A 20,813-nucleotide genomic window follows, 5' to 3' on the forward strand; every position below is an offset into this window, starting at 1 on the left:
TAGTGGTTAGGTAGGTATACTACTTACCGTACCTAACCACTAATTTCTCTTTAACCTCCCTGGTGGTATTATTCTATCCGGAAAAGGTGTCTGAAAGCCGTACTGCATTCAGCCACTGTAGCCTCCTAGCATTCTAATTCTCATTGTATTTCTACGCAAAAAGCGTTATATTTTTTTGCATGAAAATGTATTTTACATTGTAGCCTTATAATTCTTCTTATAAGAAGACGTGTCCGCAGGAGCATAAAAAAAGCTGCAGCGTATCGTTGATTAAGTCCAAAATAGGACAGGTTGTGGATTAGACTAGTATTAGTTGTCAAAAAAAAAACTGGCATTGATACCTAGACTATAAAAACAGTTTGAAATACATATATTTCCGGTATTTCATGGAGTTCAACTTTAATTCTTAAACACAATTTGCACCAGTTTACACTCTGTATTTATTCAAAACACACACTTCTGATCACTGGCATAAAGGTTTATTATAATATTATAAGTATAGTTTAATTAGTTCATCACTGATTGCAGAAGGAGTCAGGACTCCCAGGTCCGTGAAAAGCAATGTGATTAGGGAAGGGGAGGTATAATCTATCCATGGGTGTTCTTTCATGAGATCTTTCTTCTGTTGCTGCGTATCTGCTTTATACTAAAAAAAAACAAAAACAAAAAAAAAACATCATATTAGTAGGTTTTTATATATTGTCATCCTAAAATGATTTTTCATTTTGAGTCATTTCAAGGACTATACAAAGAAATTAGCAAACATATTCTGAATTAGAACACAAACAACAAACTGCCCATATCAATTTTTTTTTCCCCCAGCTTTAACACCACAGGTTCACAGGTTTAAAAATGTATGAAAATTGAACATTGCATGTGCATTTTTCAGAGCAAGTGCTTCTAGGAGGCCAAAATTGAAAATACAAATTAGGGACCCCTGGGGCCACTTACATAGCAAGATGGTCTGTGAATTTACACCTACCTGTCACAAGATTATAACTGTCATACTATGCTACCCTATCTGCTTCTCTTCTTTGAATCACAATTTCTCTAGAATGTAGGTGTTGGCTAACAACCCCTAAAATTTTTATTACTATAGCATCATCAGAACATAACGCCACGCATCAAAATCCACTGCCGTTACACATTTTTGCCCACTTCTAACTTTTGTACTCCAATTTCTCTGGAATGGGAAGGTGTGAGAAACTGGAAATGTAAGTATGAGTGGGGAACATCTAAAGCTAACATCCACTAAAAATTTTTTTATGTGCTAATGATGCCATGGTAATGACATTTTTGGGGGTTGATAAACCCCACTTGCACCTAAATATTCTGTTTCCTACACCTCCCAATGCCAGGGAAATTGGAGTTCAAAGAAGTGAAGCAAACAGAGTAGCATAGTATGACAGGTATAGTTTTGTGAAAGGTAGGTAAAAGTTTAGGGGACCCACCCCAATGCTCCTTGCTATGTAATTTTCATTTTGGGCTCCTAGATGCACTTGATCCCCATATCATTACAGCCAACAGTTAGCAGATATGAAAATTTGAACACAGCAAGTTGTTAGGCAAGCAGCCTTTACACTTAACGCTATCACACAGTGGTGCCAATGACATCATTACACACTCCCACTACCGTCAATAAATTTCACAGGCAGATTTTTTTTTTTTTTTTGAATCAACATCACCAGGCTTGATGATGCACATGTCGGCAAATTCAAGGCCTGCTACTTGATTGCTGCAGTGACGTCCTCCTGCCTCTTTTGGGGCGGCTGCTAACTTTAGGAGGGCCGGCTTGCTACTCTACTCCTCCTGTGTCACTGTCTGTCATTTGCAACTCTATTTTAATGTACAGTGATGGGTTCTTTAATGGCGCTATATAAATACTGTTTATTAATAATATATTAACCATATTAATATTATTTGTGACACATATCCCAGGCTTTACATTGTAAAGGACTTAGGAAAGCCATGACATTAAAGCAATATAAGTAATCCATGATATGGTTGCCTCAGTGGCTAGCACTCTTGCATTTGCAGGGGAAGGTCACAGGTTTACATCTTTATCGACTATTTTACTACTGAACCCAATACTATCTACCAAACCTACTAGTGAATTTACTATCTGCAAGGAGTTTATTCATTCTCCCGGTTAGTGATATGACTATGGACTTTGTAAAGCGCTGTGTAATATGTTAGCGCTACATAAATACAAATAAATAAGGAAAACAAATTACAGAATATAGCCTACCAATCCAAGAAAGGATTGGACATTCCATATGAAGTAAAAGTACTATGTACATCCCAGATAACATCAAAAGGAATAGAAATGATGCACAATGTGGAAACAAAGTTTTTATATTATATTAAATATATATATATATATATATTAAATCAAATTTTATATATATTATTATATATATATATTAAATCATGTCTTGACTGGACAAATACACATCTGGCAAAGTTGTGTGAATGTCACATAAACATACAATACCTGCAGACTCCTTTTAATGTACAAAAGCAGCTGGATACAAGAAGGCAGTGAAAGTCTGTAATGTTCTAGAAATACTGTTAATGCTGCATAATCTTTCACAAATCCAGAGGACCCCCTCTCCCTCCAGAGTGTGGTGCTATCAGAGGGGAGTGACAGCTGTGAAGATCTAAAGTTGTAATTGTTTAACTTCACAATACTGACAAGTTCTTTGCTGTGTTACTTTTACCTAGAAGAACTGAACAATGAATTTTTCTTTGCATCCATGTCCTTTAAATGCATATTTTAAATGGTTTAAAAAATAATTTTGTGTAACTATAACTACAAATTTTTATATAGGGTTTGAAAATGCATAGAAAGATAGCTGTTTGTATTATTTACGTTACATGGAGTGGGGGACAGGATATTTTAAGTGTATTTATAAAATGTATCTTTGTATAATCTCAATTTGATTTTAATAGTGTTAATATTGATAATATTCTGACATCAGCATGTGTAAAGGATATCTTTACAACAAAATATATTCTTTTCTAACCCCCAACTTAACATACTTGCTAACATCTGAAGGGCTGTGGAATGTAAATGTGGTTTTTTTACATTCACAGACAAGGTAGGTATCTATGCACAGTACAGCCCTGTGTGGCTGTGTCCTTTGGCTGGGGCATAGTCCCATGGACAGCCATGGGCCTGTACTGCACATGGGCAACTAACCATGAGTGGAGGACTACATCTTTTTTAGATGTTTTTAAGTTAGGTTCGGTTAGGCTAGGTAACTAAACCCACCATATTTTACCTGTAAATAAATATCACTTTTACTGTAATTTTCATTACTGCTGAAAAAATGTCATCTTACCTTAAATTTGTCTGGAACATCGCTTTGATTTAGTGGAAACAGACGTACAAACTTGAAGCTTTCGGCTACCACGTAAAATGGTTTATTCTGAGCTTTGGCACACACAGCCATCTGATTTGTACCAATCTATGTTAAAAAATGATATAAAATTATAGACAGGTTGCCAGAAATTACAGAGTTTAAAAATTGATCTGGAAATTATTAAAATATGTCCTTATTCTAATCAGCAGTGTATTATTAAGTTATGTTGTCGATTAACATAATCACGGAGATGATGGTAAAACACGAAAATAAAAGATTTGGAAAATTCAAAGCCTGAGCTTCATTCTTTTTACTGTAATGCAGGCCTACCTTATGATAGCAGCATGAGAGTGAGTTAGAAAGCTGCAGAAAAGTTTAATTTTTCTAACAGTAAAGAAAACCACAAAAACCAGAGAGAATAGTAAATGTAATCCTGTTTTTGGTACAGCTGCAATGTTCCTGATAGAACAGGCCATTATAAATTTGTTTTGCTTGTATACAGTAATCAAAAATAAACAGGTGATTAACATAAAATGTATTACAAAGCTTTAATTTTTATTTCTTTTTACCTTGTTAATAATTCCTCCGCTCTCCACAACTCCTTCAGCCCCTACGATCACCAGGTCTACCTTTTCCATGATATATCTAGTAAAAACATAATATGTAAGTACTCAGCTCATGAGTGTCAATCTATGATTTATATCTATGAACTATCCCAATCTTACCCAACTGCAGCATCCAGAACCACTGTGACTGGGACATTAATATTCTGCAGAGCATTTGCCATCATTCTCCTGTAAGAGAAACACTACTTAATAAAACATTATCAAAGATGTAGGATTCCAGAGGAAGTCTATGGAAAGTAGAAATAATGAGCCATTGTTATAGTCATGAAACACATGCTACCTCTAGCATTATATACAGATCAGAAGAGTTAGGCACTGGCTACATCATCTCTGGTGTGTGTTCATCAGCTTTAGGAGAGTTTTATCTTTTTGTTAGATGCATTATGATAAAAGACAATATTCAGACTAGTGCTTGACACGTTCTTACTGATACATAAGAATTCAGCTGCTATGTTTGGAGAAAAAAGGTCATTGTCTTGATAATGAATTTCCACAGTGCCTGTTTACACCAGAAGCCTACATATTTTAAATATAGGTGCATTTTGTTATAAATGTCAGTTATTAAAAGCACTTGAAGCTATTAATAATCACAAAACAGTCTTCATTATTTCCCAAATAAAGCAGCATCCTAAAATATTGGAACCCATGTCAAAAATCACTTGTATCTCTCCATGCTTACTCAATCCTGTTTGGGGTATTATTGACTTTATAAACAAAACACAGGAAACAAAGCCAACATTACCCTGAGAGGTCAGGCTGTGATTCTGTGACATAAACACTAAATCGCTTGTTGGCAGCGGCAGCTTCTTCCAAAACCTTTAGAACCACTCTGGAGTATGCATGTGTCAGAATTTTCTAAGGAAGAGACAGTATTAAAATTAGAGATCTATATAGATATTTTATTATATTATAGGTTCATTATAGATATGATACATGTGTGCATTTATGTAAAGGAAGAGTACTAAAATGAAATGACAGCTTGCTGACTGATCAAAGTATAATCCTGTTTCTGAGTTCAGTTACAAGCAAATGGTCAATTAACACAAGTAGTAAGAAAGTGGGGTGTGTTGCTGTGTACAGACAAAATAGGCAACAAAACAGAACTTGTGCAGATAGTCCAATGCAGCATCTTACACACTTTTTGAAGCATTGCAAATTAGGATCTGTTACAAACACTACTGAGTTTCTTATGAGTTCTTTTACAGATGCCTCTGAGGTTTCCTAATCTCTCTTAAATTTTCAGATGTTCTATTGTATACAAGTACTGTATATATGGAATACAAGAATTTACATTTCAGCTTTAAATTCAATGAAATCTAAACAAATACTCAACAAATGTAAAACAAATGCAACTATAAACAAAATGTTTAAATTTGCATAGCATATTCTGAAAGAAGCTAGATAAAAGAAGATATTTTTAGAGTATGATAATACAGATAAGTTGTTCTGTCTTTGTCTTTTTTACTTACGGCTCCATCTTTAATAAATGGACAACAGAGTTTGGTGATCTTGTCTCTGGACAGAGAGATTCTCTTCAGGAAAATTTCCCCACGCTGACTCATCCTTTGTTTGCATAAAGCATAATTCTGAAGCCAGAAAAAGTACAATAAGTTCTTTTTAATGCTAAAAATAATTATCTACCATCACACTGGATAACAAGACAAACTCAAGGTTTACATATAACGTGCTGTAATAAATATAACCTGAAAATCATTTTAACGTGAATCTGTTCAACATTTTTATAGGTGTACTTTTCATTTAGTGCTACTGTATTTCACACAGATTTGTATGATTTTTCTTAAATAGTCATCTGTTTGTTGGAAATACAGTCACTATTGGTGTGGAACAAATAAATAAAACTACTTAATAATCCACACAGAGAGTAAAGGAAAAGCATCAGTGAGACATAATCACTGCAGTACTGTGGACTGCAGTCAGAAGTGATTATTAGCAATTAAAGCTGCTTCCAGCTTTACATACAGTATATGATCACAAAATATGGAAACAAAAAGTTTATAACAATTTGGTACAATGATTTACACCCTGCATATCACAGTCATCCACATGCATAAAAATAATATCCAAAACTAGGAAAAGAAGTTTTTGATTTAACATATGCTTTGAGCAATTAATGCATCTAAACTGTCCCAGAAACTATAATAACAAACTATTTTCTAAAACACGCCAGTGTAGCCAAGCTGCAACAAATGGTTATTAAGTCTGCATACCATTACTGTTTAAACTAGTAGTTAGGCTATTTTACTTTTTGGTACTTGTCACAGAACTGATGGCATGATATAAACCCTGATGTGATGGGAGTATGCTCCTGCCAATTTATGGAACATTCACACCCAGTGTGTCTCTATGTAGCACACCAGCTTTTCTAAGCCTTCTGCTTGGTAAAGTTTGAGAAGAAAACTTTTGCATCCAATTACACAACAAATAGATGTTACTTACAAGGTAAGATGTAACGGATAATAAAGGTTAGTGGACATTAGTGGGGCAGTAACCTTCAAAACCAATCAAACTTCATTGCACGGTACTTGTAAGCACTTACCGAATGTTCAAGCTCAGAAGTGAGAGTGATGAACCTCAAGAAAAGTTCTCCTCCAGAAGACACAGCCACAGATGAATCTGTTTTAGAGAGTGTATCAATGGCATTTTTCAGACTCCCAATCAGACCTTGAATAGTTTCCCCTGAAAGTTCATATTATTCTGGTGGTTAAAAAGTTCAAACATACAGAAACATTTATTTTGACACAATATTACTGATAACAATTGCTCTATAATAGCTTGTGATGATATACTCCTGATCCCCAATGAATTTTTTAAAAGATAAAAAATCATTTTAAAAGGTTCCCAAGAGTTAAAAATAAGAGAAATATGCAGTGTGCAGCACTATGTGGGCAGAACACCTGTTTATAGTAATATAGCCAAACTCCTGTAAAGTAAAAAAAAAAAACAAAAACAAATCTGAATTACCAATGATGAGGAAAACAGTTTAAACCTGTTTAAAGAGGTCTCAATAACTGTTGCAACATGTAGATGACAGGGTCTCCAAAGAATGCGTGAGCTCTGTTTTGTGTAGGTGTCCAGGTTGATGGTGGAGAAGATATGGGGTGGGAAAGTGAGTTTCTCCCCATTATAGCTCAATGACCCAGTGAGCCTGATTTATTAAAGCTCTCCAAAACAGGAGAAGATAGACTTTCATTGATGAACCTGGGTGATCTAGGAAACCTGGAATGGATTTCTTAAAAATCAATTGCTATTTACTGACATTCATGGCCCTGATCCATCCAAGGTTTGCTGGGTCAACCAAGTTCACTTATGAAAGTGTATCTTCTCCAGTCTTGGAGAACTTTAATAAATCAGGCCCAGTGTATCTAAGTGTGGTTGCCAACCATTCATTTATGGATTCTAGATAGGTATATATAATAATGTATCTGCTGAGGTGACATAAAATAACAATAGTCAATAGTTATCTGCTACAGGACCAGGTCTTACCTTTATCTTTCTTCAGAAACTCCAACAATGTTCTGATGGCGGCCACAGCCGTCGCAACGTTAGGGTCTTCACGTAGCTGGCATTTAAAATACTCATTTACTTCTATAAAGAATAACAAAAACACCATTTTTTATTATTACTTTTTTTTCACACTGTTCAGCTTGTTTTATTTAGGTTCACTTTAATATATGGGCTCATTATCTGTAGACCAGAAAAATTCCATTTAGGAGAATTGGAAAATTTGCATTTACCAAAATAAATAGGCAGGACTATTCACAAATGGATTCACTCATCTACATGGAACCCAACAAACCCCTAAACTTAATACTTGTTTTGGGGGTTTTGTGTGTATCAGATATCTGCTCCCCCTCTGTCCTTCATCCACTGGTCTCTACCATACTGTCAACTGTAGTGATAAACATGGCCAGGTCGAGGGGTGGGAAAAGAAATTATCATCTTGTGTACTTCAACAGGGTGGGAGAAGAAATGATCACCTTAGGTACTTCAACAGGGGTGGGAGAAGAAATGATCACCTTAGGTACTTCAACAGGGGTGGGAGAAGAAATGATCACCTTGTGTACTTCAACAGGGGTGGGAGAAGAAATGATCACCCTAGGTACTTCAACAGGAGTGGGAGAAGAAATTATCACCTTAGGTAAATACATAGGGTGGGAGAATAAATGATCACCTTGTATACTTCAACAGGGTGGGAGAAGAAATGATCACCTTAGGTACTTCAACAGGGGTGGGAGAAAAAATGATCACCTTGTAAACTTCAACTGGGGTGGGAAAAGAAATGATCACCTTAGGTACATCCATAGGGTGGGAGAAGAAATGATCACCTTGTCTACTTCAACAGGGTGGGAGAAGAATTGATCACCTTGTCTACTTTAAAAGGAGGAATAACAAAAACCACAGGACCTGGAACTAAGACTATGAATAAACGCCAGATAATTCTCGCCTGGTATGAACGGTCACATTTGTCTTAGGTCAGAATCTGACGTGTTCCGCGGTCGGCTGATGTAAGTCATAGCTCTGTCCGGATGGATCCATTGATTTATTTATCCATCCATTATTTATTAATCCATTAACTTGTTTGTTCATTTATCAATATTTAGTCCTGGGAAATGATCATGGAAAAATAATTTCCAAATATGAAAATTGCTAGTGTGTACAGAGCCTTATACTGCTGAAGTCACAGATAGATCATAGGGAAGGACACAATTCGGCCTTTTTGTCCTGGACATTGAAAGGTCTGGTCCGGGTGCCAGTGATAAATTGGGAGGTGCAGGGGGGAGCAGAGGAATCTAGCACAGCCAGAAGTTACTTTGACTGCTCAATATCTGTGACATTGGTGATGTAGCGCAAGTAATAAAGCGTACCTAAACTCAGAAATTTCATTTGACATAAAAGGGGTAGACAGCGGCGCGCCAGTTTAGAGACGGATATCGGGACAACGCTAGATCTGACATAAGACACCCCCGGACCGATCAACTGCGCTGCGGAATTGCAGGTAAATGTTTTTTTTTTGTTTAAGGCATTTTTGAGTTTAGTTCAACTTTAAGTATCATTGCTAGATTATTATACTAGTTTTAGCAATTTAATTAATATTTAAAAACTACAATACTGAGCCTCATGTCACCACAGCCTCATCAGCCCTGCATTAGAAAGCTGCTGTTCAGGATGTCATCATACAATGCAATGCAGCTATAATGACAATGCAGAGTCCCAGCAGCTGCAGACCGGAGCTCCCCCCGCACACTGTACACTATACATACCGGTCTCGTTCATGGCGGCGGCCTGCTACCCCCGGGGGAAGAACCGGGACAACACCACAGTCTGTGTCACCGAATCAGATATTCCTCAACCGGCAGTGAAAGAGTGAACAGCAGCATGGCTCCCGGGTCCTCCTGTCGGGGCATGACGTCATCAGGAAGGGACGGACGTATGGCATTCCCATTCTGCGGCAGAGGTGGCATATTATGGCTTCAGGTGAGAATTATCATTATATAGTGTCCCTGTTATACCTACATATCAGTAATAACACGGGAGGGGGGGCTCATATCTTCCGCCATGTACAACATTAGGGGGGAGGAGGTCTAGCTGGGGTATACTGGGAGGGCTATTACAATAATACCAGTGACAGTGAGCACCAGCAGATCCCTGGTGATTCATTGATGATCAGCTGATACATTTGGTATGCTGGGGGTACACAGGGCAATATTCTCAGGTTTTACCATGTTTAGCATGAGATATACCGTATATATACACACAGGTAGTCCCCGGGTTACATACAAGATAGGGACTGTTGTCTTGTTCTTAAAATGAATTTGTATGTAGGTCAGAACAGGTACATTATTGTAATAAATGCAATTAGGACAGATGTTTGTCTCAACATAATATTGGGCAGAGTGGTGTCACTTACTGTATAAAATCCTCACTGTAATCTAATCACAAACAAAGCAAAGAAAAAAAACCTTTATGGAGCCCAGACATTCATTAACTTTTGGAGCAAGCTGTGTTTTGATATGCAAAAAGAAACAACTGCAGAGTTTGTATTGGTCAATAAAGAGATACAAGAGCCTGCAGAAAGACCTCACTCCCCTACGATCACCCACAACCTCAGCTGTGTTTAGCAAAAGATTTCTTCTGTAAGTCATGCGCCTCCTCCCCCCATCAAGTCTCCATCTTACACACCAGCAAGCAGGGAAGCCCCGTTCGTATCTAGGAGTCATCCATATGTCGGATGGCCTTAACTGGTGGACGACTCGTATAGTGGTTTTATAAAGTTTCAGTAGTTTCTTTTATTAGTATATTAGCTGGTCATGAGTTTATAAAGATATGGAGTTTGCAAGGGCTGTTGTAAAAATAAATGAAGCTGATTTGAAGCTGATCTGCTTATTCGTATTCTCTTCATGTCATTGTTTAACAGGTATTCAAGCAAGCTATGTAAAACTATTCTTATATGATGATGTTGAACTAAATTGCTGCCTAAAAAACATTGAAGTGTCCACAAAAGGGAAAAATGTTAAAATTAGCTTTGGCTGGAATTTCAGTTTAATTTATTGTGTTGCAAAACCATTGCTTTCATTGTTTTATAGATGATGAAGTTAATCTTTTGGTAGTTGTGGTGGATGTGAACCCAATATGGTGGGGAAAACAAGCACTCAATCAATCAGCTGTAAGTATGTGTCCTGGACTATAAATCTGAAAAAATTCAGAATATTGATGAGAAGATTTTGATAACCTTTGTTTCAACAGGTTACACTTCCAAAATGTATGGATGCGGTCATGGTGATGGGCAATTCCCATTTATTTATGGGTCGTAACAACAAACTTGCTGTAATTGCCAGCCATTTACAAGAAAGGTAAGGCGATTCCGCCTAAGTATACAGATTTTATCTGCTTTGAACAGAGTGGTTATCAGGATAAATAAAGAGTATTAACAAATTGTTATTATAGAATATTACTTTGTTATTTTGTTGTTTAATTAAGCAAACCTATCACTCACCTATGCTTGTTCTCTGGGTAAGAAACACACCTGCTGCAAAGTACATATTTATCATTACCCTTCTGCTCCCTTACTACAAAATGTTCTTTTTGATGCCATACAGTGTTCAACCCAGAATTTTTTTTAAGCCGGTGGGAAGAATTTATAGGTGGATGGTGGCCCCCTATATTGTGTTTCAGCTCTTCAGTAACCACTCAAAAACAGCTGGATGGTTGCTGAACAGTGCTGGGTTGTGTGCTCAGCTAAAAGGCGCTAGGGAGAACACTGTCATATACTTCCAGGAATGGCAAAACATGTTACTTTCTTCTTGTTACTACTTTCCATCATTCAGTGCTTGGCGACAGAGTGGCAATAAGTGAGGCTTGAATCATGTGACTTGGTGAGGGGTATTAATCATTTTCTAAGTTCTGAGGCAAAAATATTACAAGATAATATATTATAAATATTATAAAATATTATAAAAGCAAGACTTAGAAAGTGTAACAACGTTATTTATACAATATTCTTGTTTTGTAGTCGCCTTCTTTTCCCAGGCAAACATTGGAGAAGTGGAGATTTATCTGGGGAGTCCTCTATTGTAGAATCAAATATATCTGGAAGTAAGGATGGCAAATATGAATTATTGACAGCAGCCAATGACATGATTGCTGAAGATATCAAAGATCTTATGACCAAAAGTAAGTAGTACAGAAATAAAATATGGTTGATATGTAAATTTAACATTGCTTTTGAATTCAGGTATGTGTTATTCCATATCCTCTAACCCAACAAATGCAAAATGTGTGTGGTTTAAAGCATATACAATAATTTTAACGCACTGTTTGTGTTTTAATTATTTTTTGTTAAGTAGAATTGGGATGAAAACAGGAAGAGTGAGCTATAACAAAAATTAACAGCAATCAGGTCATGTAGTTAAGATGATAGCAGGATAAGTGGAAAGGAGCTTAAACTAAAAATGTATTGGACTAAATGGGATTTCTGTTCTGGCACATTGACATTTCATGCATGTGGATTTACAAGCTTTGCATCAAGACATCATTTAAATATGATAATGCACTATAATAAACTCCTAAATAGCAAAATTTTTGAAAAAAATTTTTTTTGAAGTACAAAACAACACACAGTTATTAACTAGTGTGACAGAACGTCGCTTAAGTTGTCACAAAAGTGCTGTAAGGCTCCAGGAAAATGAAAGTGAGGGTGTTTGGATAGTTCTTTTTAGAAAGAAACCTGGTTCTTTAGGGCCCTGGAGCCAGCCAAGGGAGTGAAAAGGTGGGTTCCTTGGCCCAAACCAGTCCTGACTGGGTAAAGGTGCACCTGCACTTAGGGGCAACGGTGAGAGGAAATTGATCAGCAAGAAGCTGAAGGAAGAGGTTCAGCCACCGTGTTGCAGGCTGGAATGTGATTAGAAGGCAGCCAGAGGGTTCCAGGCTGTGAAGGGAGCCAGAGTGGGTTCCAGGCTGCATGAGAGGGGACAGAGCTCCAGGAAAGCCAGTGGGCAAAACCAGATTGGAACTGTGAGTGAAGCAGTGATGATTTGGTGTGTGTTAGTAAGGGAGGGCACCTAAGAGAGGTAGCCAGAGGCCCAGCCGGGCTAAACAAATAAACCCGCTGTTATTTTAGATTTTTGTAGTCTGCTGCCTCTAATCTGCCCTGTAAGCATCCTGTTACCATGAGCAACCCCAAGTAATATACCACACTAGTTTGACAATAGGTTTAGTTAAGGGGCCCTAAAAATTTGCTACAGCTTGAAGAATATATAGGATTGCCTTTTGTTACCCAAAGTGGTAAATGGTAGACATTACCTGACCTAGGTGAAGACAAATATACATTATCCATATGGGGTTATATGGTAGACTGTTGTCCTTCTTGTCACTTGTCACTTTCAGGACAGATATAAAAACCCAAAAAGGGTTCTAAACTTTCTCCATTGTTTACAAATATTATGAGGAAAAAAAGTCTGATTTTCTGGAGTTCCAAATCTTTCTTTAGGGAAGAAGGTAATTTAAGTGGCAGCAAGCCATAGGCTTCATTGTAATCTGTATTCTCTTTCCAGGCACTGAAATGAAAGGACAGCGGACAGATACTATGCTGGCGGGATCTTTAGCAAAAGCTCTTTGCTGTATCTTTTATAAAACAATTGGATGCCTATACCTGTTTTGTGTTCCTATGTTCATAAACCAGCCTTTTTTATTTTGTATAGTGGTTGATTTATGTATGTCTGTTGAGAAGTTTTAAAAGCCTAACAAAATTAATTTTAGTTGTATAGTGGCTATCTGGGTATCTTCATTGCATTCACTAGAGCTAGTAGTAGTTCATTTCATTCAACTGGACTTGTAGAACAACTTGCTACCTTATTTGTTAGGAATGCCTGAAACCACAGCATTTATAGCCGCACAGTTAGCTTGCTAATGGTATGGGCCTGTGTCAATTGATTTTTGATTTATATTTGATAGATTTTGCATTCCTTCTCTGTGGGAATGCAAAGCCTATTTTAAGTGGGTTAGAAAGGATCAACTAAAGGTTAAATCTTCTTGTCAGTAAATTCTAAAAAGTGTTAGAAGCATGAAGAAGCATGAAACTGCTGTTAAACTGAGGGCATTGACCCAAGCCTAAAGCCCATTTGTTGTAACAGAGGAAGCTATTTAGATAAGTACTGAAACATCCTCAACATGATGAAAGTCCAGTGAAATGTGGCTAACTAGTACTAGCCGCACCATGACTTGGCAAAACTTCATAGACATACGCTAATTAGAAAAAATATTAAAATAATCTTAAAAATGTATGTGCCACTTTTTCTTTGCAAAAAACTTTGACCCATTGGGGCAAGGATCTCTGAATGTGTCCAGTGGTATCTGGCACCAAAAGCTGCACCTTAGCAGCAGATCCTTTAAAGTCCACTTCCTTTACTGGTGTACCTTCTTCCTTTAGTGCATCCTGCTCCCATCTCTTTCTCAAGTAAACAAATCACATGGACACAGCAATTGATGTTTTAAAAGAAAGATTGATCAGACCAATTTTTTCATTGCTGCGTTGCCTAGTTCTGACACTGATGTTCCCATTGGCAGGGGTCAGCATAGGCTGCGTTGTGAAATTTTTCTCTCATTAGGTTTTAGCTAAATATACTACAGTAGTTTTGCTGTAGGGATTGACGAGAAGGGCTAGCTTTTCCCTGCCCATGTGCATCAATGAGCCTTTGGTCACCCATAACACTGTGGTCAATTCATCATTTGTCCATCCTTTGACCACTTTTGATAGATACATACAATTTCATATTGGGATCACCCACCAAGACTTGCTGAAGTTGCTCAAACGTGCTTGAAGATTATCCAATGAGATACAGGAATAAACTGCAGATAGAATTTGGAACCCTTCCCCATTCTTTTCAAACTAGTTTTATAGCTTCTACATGTATGTTCCTTCTTAGCATACTAACGTAACATGTTTATTATCAGCTATGTAATTATCTATATTAGTTTTTCTTATACATTTTATACCGTACACATTCATACCTTTTTCCTGACCACCAATGTATAGATATTAACCGAATAAACAAAGAAGCCAATGGTATGTATTTTTAAACTCCTCTGTTCTAACTTCATAAAAAATTGTTACTAAATCCATAATCTAATAGCTGTATTTTTTATATTCTGCACAGCTGGCCAAGAAGTGAAATCCAGGATACTGGTGAGACAATTGTTTTGATCAAGCCTGTCAGTCTATTACTGGATTCCAGAGCATTCTCTGACAGGGCAGTTCTTTCTTTTTTTAATTGTAGGTTATTAAGGCAGCAGAAGACAGTGCTTTACAATATATGAACTTTATGAATGTCATATTTGCCGCACAGAAACAGGTAATCCTACTCACTGATTGCAAATCTCCAACTGTTTGGATAAAGCTAAATTAACTAATGCCCTAATTTTTAGCTTCTAGGACATTATTATTGATGCTTGTGTACTGGACACAGACTCGGGACTCTTGCAGCAGGTAGGGAAGTAAATCAGTCAAGCTTTTATGTTTCATAGCAGGCAAAATCTACAACTTTTCAGGATGGAAAGTAGGAGAAGGGTGTTACTACATTACATGACATGTATTTTACAATGCCAAGAACTGATGTAGTAAAGCAGCACTTTTACCCCAGACAGCATTTTTTTTGGTTTGACATTTGCATTATCTTGTTCAAGTACAAAGACATTGTGTTGCAACACATTTATGGGGCTAGCACACGGGTTCCCAAACTTTTCTGCTCACTAATCCAATGCATGATGTGTTAATTTTTTTTTTAGTCTTTTCCTAAAAACTAATTTATTCATTCGTACTTTGGAAATTCGTACTACAGCCAATAATATTTTTTTGAATGCTGTCAATACTTCCTCGTCGTATCAGCAGCTGCTTTTGTAGGTGTTACAGTGCTGAATTTTTAATAAATGCACGGCAATCGCTTGTTTGGCATCACCCCTAAGGGTGTACTCACTTGCTCTCCAACAAAATTTGAGGTGGGGGAGTGCACTCGATACAGGAAATGAGCAAGGGTTGAATGTCGCCGATACTCAAAGCAAAGCATACAGGTGAACATGGCCCATACCAACACACTGATAGAGACAACCCAAGCTGCATTCACTGTTGGTTTGACAATCCAGTCTACGGTAACACTTTCCCTCCACAACTCCATTTCACCTTCATCATCAAAACTAATTAGATTAGTTAATTCTAATTGACCTTTTATCATTTAGCAAACCCCAAAACAGGTAAAATTCACATTTCCTAACTGGACAGAGTGATATGCCAGACATTTAAATAACTTGGTGCTATACTGTGTTATTTGAGTTTTCTCATATCTTTTTTGTCCAATGTTTGTGTATAGTTGTCATAGGATTAACTGATAAATTCTGATTTAGTGTTTCTATGCTAGGGTTGGGATTAGGAAAATGTTTCATGTAGCCCAATTCAAATGGGAAATGTTGTGTAATTGTGTATTGTTTTACATATTCACAGGCATGTGATATAACCGGAGGAATATATCTGAAGATACCTCAAGTCAACTCACTGTTGCAATACTTGTTGGTAAGATGTGTATATATATTTCAAATTTAACCCATTTCCTTTAACTGGCTGTTGCATTTTTGCATTTTGCACTGCAGATTTATAATTCTCATATATGCAGTTCTTTTCATAAACATTGTATTCTCTGTGGAATACAGTGGGTTTTCCTTCCAGATCCAGATCAAAGAACTCATCTAAACCTTCCCCCTCCAGTTCATGTGGATTACCGTGCAGCGTGTTTCTGCCATCGGAACCTGATCGAAATTGGCTATGTTTGTTCTGTCTGTTTATCTAGTAAGTAAAGCTCAACATAATCCAACATACTTGCAATCATTTGTTGACATGTTTATTGCTCATGCTCTATTTACTGCAGTGTGCTCTGTGAGTAGACCAGTTTTAAAGGTCTACAGTAAGTAGAACCCTTACGTTGTTTTGTACAGTAAATAAAAAAATATTTATTTTCATAGTTTGGTAAATATGAAATATTAACACTGGGGAACCATTTTGAACATTGTTTACTTCAATTTTTAAGCTTATTTAAACTAAAATAGGTATGCTGATTCCGAAAATGCAGTTCGTTTTCTTCTATCACATCAGGTTTTTTTCTCTACCACTTATATTAATGCGATTACTGTAGCGTGGATTTGTATAGGCTATTCATTTACACGCAAGACAGTGTGGTCAGAGGTTGCGTGCTGCTCTACGTAGTAAATAAGCAAAATGTACTTTTCTACTTAAACACGTATTTCCTTTCTTTCAGATCATGTCTGGCTCTGCTGTTTCTCGTCGTTAAGTGCCTAAACAACCCTGATTCATTTTGTTATATCTGTGGCAGTTTCACCATTCCCAGTCAAAGGGCGAACATCAGCACATTTGTAGAGCAAGCCTATTTGGCATATTTCAAAGGTAAACTTGGTGATCAAGATAAGTCTTGGGCCCCTCATAAGGTGTGCAAACAGTATGTCAAGGGTTTATGGATGTGGAAAAGGGGAACACGTGATAAGATACCATTTGGTATACCTATGGTTTGGCTAGAGCCAGGAGATCATTTCAGTGACTTACTTTTGTATAGTGAAAACCCCAGGATATAACAAGAAAAATGAATGTAACATAGAGTATCCTAGTCTAACATCGGCTATACGCCCAGTGGCTCATTCAGATGAAATCCCAGTGCCGGTTTTCGTTACACTACCCTCCCTTGAAGTACATGATTATGGTGATGAACTAGGTGACAACAATGATGAAGAGTTAGAAATTGAAGAGGACTCTGTTCGTAAGGGATTTGATCAGCATGAGTTGAGTGATTTGGCACATGATTTGGGACTATCAAAGAAGGTTTCAGAACTCCTACCATCAAGACTACGTGAGAAAAACTTTCTTGAAAAAGAATCATACTTTCGAACCAGAGAAATTGCATTGCTGCAGTACTTTAGAACTGACAGTGGCTTTGTGCATTTCCATAACACCTGGTTTAATGGAGGAATTGGGAATTCCAATCTATAACTCAACTGAATGGCGACAATTCATCGTTAGCTCAAAGCGGAGCTTAAAGTGTATCCTCCTTCACAATGGCAATTTATTTGGGTCAGTCCCAATTTTTCATTCAGTTTTTCTTTGTGAAGAATATGCAGACATAAAGAGAGTCATTGAGTTGTTGCAATATCACCCACACAATTGGGTGATCTGTGTTGACCTTAAAATGGTATGCTTCCTTCTTGGTCAGCAACGCGGACACACCAATAGTGTTGGTCGAATAGCTCACTATTCGATTCGGCTATTCGCTCGAATATAGCAAAAAAGTTCGGGTGGTGGAATATCACAGTCGAACACCATTAAAGTCAATGGGAGGAAAAATTCGTTTTTTTTTTCAGCACTGTGTAGAGCTTCTACAGCCTCCAAACAGATGTAAAAAGATACATTGTAAAAGGATACATAAAAAGATACATTGTAAAAAGGATATATAAAAAGATACATTGTAAAAAGATACATTGTAAAAGGATACATAAAAAGATACATTGTAAAACCCTGGGGAATGAGTACAGGGGTACATAAATCCCCTTACTCATTCCCTGAAAGGGTTAAAATATAAGTAAAAAATAGGACAAGGCTTTAATGTTAAATTATTTTATTAATGTGTGTGTTTGTGTAATTAAACTGACAGTGAGGGATTGCAGGGCACTAGGGGTGTACAAATGATGGCTGACTATTGTTGGAGTATTCGTCAGGATTGTCCTAACACTGAACACTCCAAGAAAAGCTATAAGCATAAATTTTTATCTTAACCGCTTACCCAATAATTTTTCAAATGTTTTACTGTAAAAAAAAAAGTCATAGAGTAACAATAAATCCTTTGTATAAACAAAAGAAATTTAAATAAACAATAGATTCAAGTTGTTTCAATTTTTTTTTTCATTGCGTGTAAAATTTTGTATGTTTTTTGATAAAAATGGCAGGTTCTCTGTATCGTAAAAACTGGATGTGATAGCAATAAAACTGTCATTTCTGGATTCACCACCAAAAAATTAGTAAAAAACAAGTGTAAGATCTAACTCAACAAAAAAAATGCATTCCCCAGTGTATTTGTTATGTAATCTTCTATCCAACTAGCAGGCAGAGCTTTTGGCTCTTTTTCATGTTTTCTATATTCTGAGTACATGTTGTAATAATCCCTTTTGTATTTAGAGCTTTGTAGTTTGAGCTGAAAGGTACACATAAGTGAATAAATATGAGTGAGCCATGTTTTGTTGGACGGCTCAATCCAAAACAAAGATAGGCTGCATCTGCTCTACTTTTTTATTTAGAGAAATGCAAACAAACAAATGTATGTATTTGTTTGTATAGATGTAATCCATCACTTTAAAATGTTTAAACCTAAATTGTATCTCTGTTAAATACAAATTTACCTAGATATCCCTAGCCCCTAGAACAATCCCTTGCAATGTATTTGGTTGCATTTTTACGCTCTTTTTTCACCTGTGAGATTTGTTAAAGCACTGTAAAACATATGACATGGAATAACAACAATTCATGGCAATGGTTGTAATGGAATACGATGGGTCTTATTTATTAAAGCTCTCAAAGACTAGAGTAGATAAACTTTCATTGCAAGTTAATCATACGGTTCCATTGTGGTCATGAGTATGTGAAAGAGATAGAGGTAGATGATATTATTTGTGTTACGGGCAAATAGGTCAGATCTCGTGTTCATATAAAGTTAGATAATATTTGTTGAAATAATTTTTAATTTGTACATATTAACAAGCATTGATAATATTATTTACCTTAAGTCCCAGTCAATACTAAATATAAAATTATGAGATCCAATTGCTGTTCACCACACACACACAGAATTTATGTAAAAGCCTCAACAGTTGCTCTTTCACTTCTTTCTTTGAGCTGAATATTATTTATCATGATGAGCAGTCAGTTGTATTGCGATTGCAACAGACATCAAACAAAGGAATACATTTTATTGAATTACACTACTGTGCTTTACAGTGTCAGAAATGTGAAGTTCTGCTTTAGCTGTTTTCTATTTCTTGAAAACTGTTAATATCCTATATGTTGCTTTGCTTCTTTGGTATATTTTTCCTGCTTATCAATTTTCATACTTAAACCTCATGTTCACCATTAAACATTTGGTTGACTATAGGTAAAGTTAATGTAGAGAGTTTTCAGACGTGTCTTATAATATGCTGTTTTGCATTTTCCAGTGATCTTAGTATTTATTGTTTCTTTTTAGTATTCTGCAACTTCAGCCCCATCTGTACTACTTGCGAGTGAGTATGATGTGTTTTATTATTTTTATGTCATGGCAAACATTCATTTTTTTTGATCTCCTACACTCAAAAAATCTCTCATTTTAACAGGACTGCATTTAAGATCTCTTTGCCGCCAGTTATGAAGGCAAAAAAAAAGAAATTCAAACCCATGTTTTAAAGGAGAGAAATATTTCCACACCAATGACACCAACAAGGTTTCATGGACTTATCTGTGATTATTAAAAAGAATCAGCAATGGGAGGAGAACATGCACTGTGATATTTCTGTACCACTGACAAGATAACTTTGTTCCTCACGAGTGAATAGTGTTTTACTAGAGTAATTATACACAATGGGCTCTATTTATAAAGCAGTGAATCTTGCATTCCGTGAAACATTACCTGGTGGGAATCTTTCAGGGTAATGTGTTCCATTAATGGATTTCCCCCCAGGGAATATTTTAGGACATGTCAGACTCATTGTTTTCTAAACTGACCACTATGTGTCTTATGTTGTTTTATCTGCATTAAAATATTACAGCTAGAATTTTTTGGCTGCTTTGGGCAGTACAGACACTTTTTTTTAATAGAAGAGATCCTATAAGATTACACTTCCTCAGAGACTTGATACCTGACAGAATTTATTGCTGTTTATAATATATCTCTTGTTATTTTTATGTGCTGCAACTATTTATATGTATATGTTTTTGTAAAAATAAAAATGTGATTTAAAGTATACATCTGCTACTTATTTATTTTTTTAAGCAATTCTCATGAGCAAATCATTCTCTCTAGGTTTGGTACACAGAAAGTGTCAAAACACAAAACTGACACATAATTTACACAGATGTCAGATTTTGTAAAGAAACTTTAAAATGGTATTGAAGTTTTAAAATTCAATTTTGCTTTTTTTTTCATGTTTGACTTTCATTAAAAAAAAAACCTGCTCCAAGAATTGCAATGCAGCAATCCCTGGTGCACATTCCATGTACCCAGAAATAGCT

The 20,813-nt window shown here is 36.4% G+C and overlaps 2 protein-coding genes across 2 annotated transcripts; one reads left to right on the forward strand and one right to left on the reverse strand.

Annotated features, from left to right (window-relative positions):
- Positions 1-463: 463 nt before the first annotated feature.
- EIF2B1 (eukaryotic translation initiation factor 2B subunit alpha) lies at positions 464-9,441 on the reverse strand. The gene is made up of 9 exons (XM_072415837.1): positions 9,274-9,441; positions 7,496-7,597; positions 6,549-6,688; positions 5,461-5,577; positions 4,734-4,846; positions 4,091-4,159; positions 3,935-4,010; positions 3,345-3,470; positions 464-646 (listed from the first exon to the last, which is right to left on the reverse strand). The coding sequence occupies exons 1-9, from the start codon at positions 9,284-9,286 to the stop codon at positions 491-493; spliced, it is 912 nt and encodes a 303-aa protein (XP_072271938.1). The 5' UTR covers positions 9,287-9,441; the 3' UTR covers positions 464-490.
- GTF2H3 (general transcription factor IIH subunit 3) lies at positions 9,397-20,547 on the forward strand. The gene is made up of 13 exons (XM_072415835.1): positions 9,397-9,487; positions 10,597-10,676; positions 10,757-10,863; positions 11,523-11,683; positions 13,063-13,128; positions 14,544-14,573; positions 14,665-14,693; positions 14,785-14,859; positions 14,940-14,993; positions 16,002-16,070; positions 16,208-16,343; positions 19,792-19,828; positions 19,919-20,547. Exons 1-13 carry the CDS (start codon positions 9,478-9,480, stop codon positions 19,986-19,988), a joined length of 924 nt encoding a protein of 307 aa, XP_072271936.1. The 5' UTR covers positions 9,397-9,477; the 3' UTR covers positions 19,989-20,547.
- Positions 20,548-20,813: the final 266 nt, after the last annotated feature.

Source organism: Pyxicephalus adspersus, chromosome 6 (assembly GCF_032062135.1).
Source record: "Pyxicephalus adspersus chromosome 6, UCB_Pads_2.0, whole genome shotgun sequence".
Lineage (NCBI taxonomy): Eukaryota > Metazoa > Chordata > Amphibia > Anura > Pyxicephalidae > Pyxicephalus > Pyxicephalus adspersus.

What these genes read in the sequence shown, in the direction of transcription:
- GTF2H3 (XM_072415835.1), top strand. An exon ending in AAGCACTCAATCAATCAGCT is followed by an intron (nt 10,677 to 10,756) that starts GTAAGTATGTGT and finishes TTGTTTCAACAG; the next exon opens with GTTACACTTCCAAAATGTAT. An exon ending in TTGTTCTGTCTGTTTATCTA is followed by an intron (nt 16,344 to 19,791) that starts GTAAGTAAAGCT and finishes GTTTCTTTTTAG; the next exon opens with TATTCTGCAACTTCAGCCCC.
- EIF2B1 (XM_072415837.1), bottom strand. An exon ending in GTTTCTGAAGAAAGATAAAG is followed by an intron (nt 6,689 to 7,495) that starts GTAAGACCTGGT and finishes ATGAACTTTCAG; the next exon opens with GGGAAACTATTCAAGGTCTG. An exon ending in GTTCTGGATGCTGCAGTTGG is followed by an intron (nt 4,011 to 4,090) that starts GTAAGATTGGGA and finishes TGTTTTTACTAG; the next exon opens with ATATATCATGGAAAAGGTAG.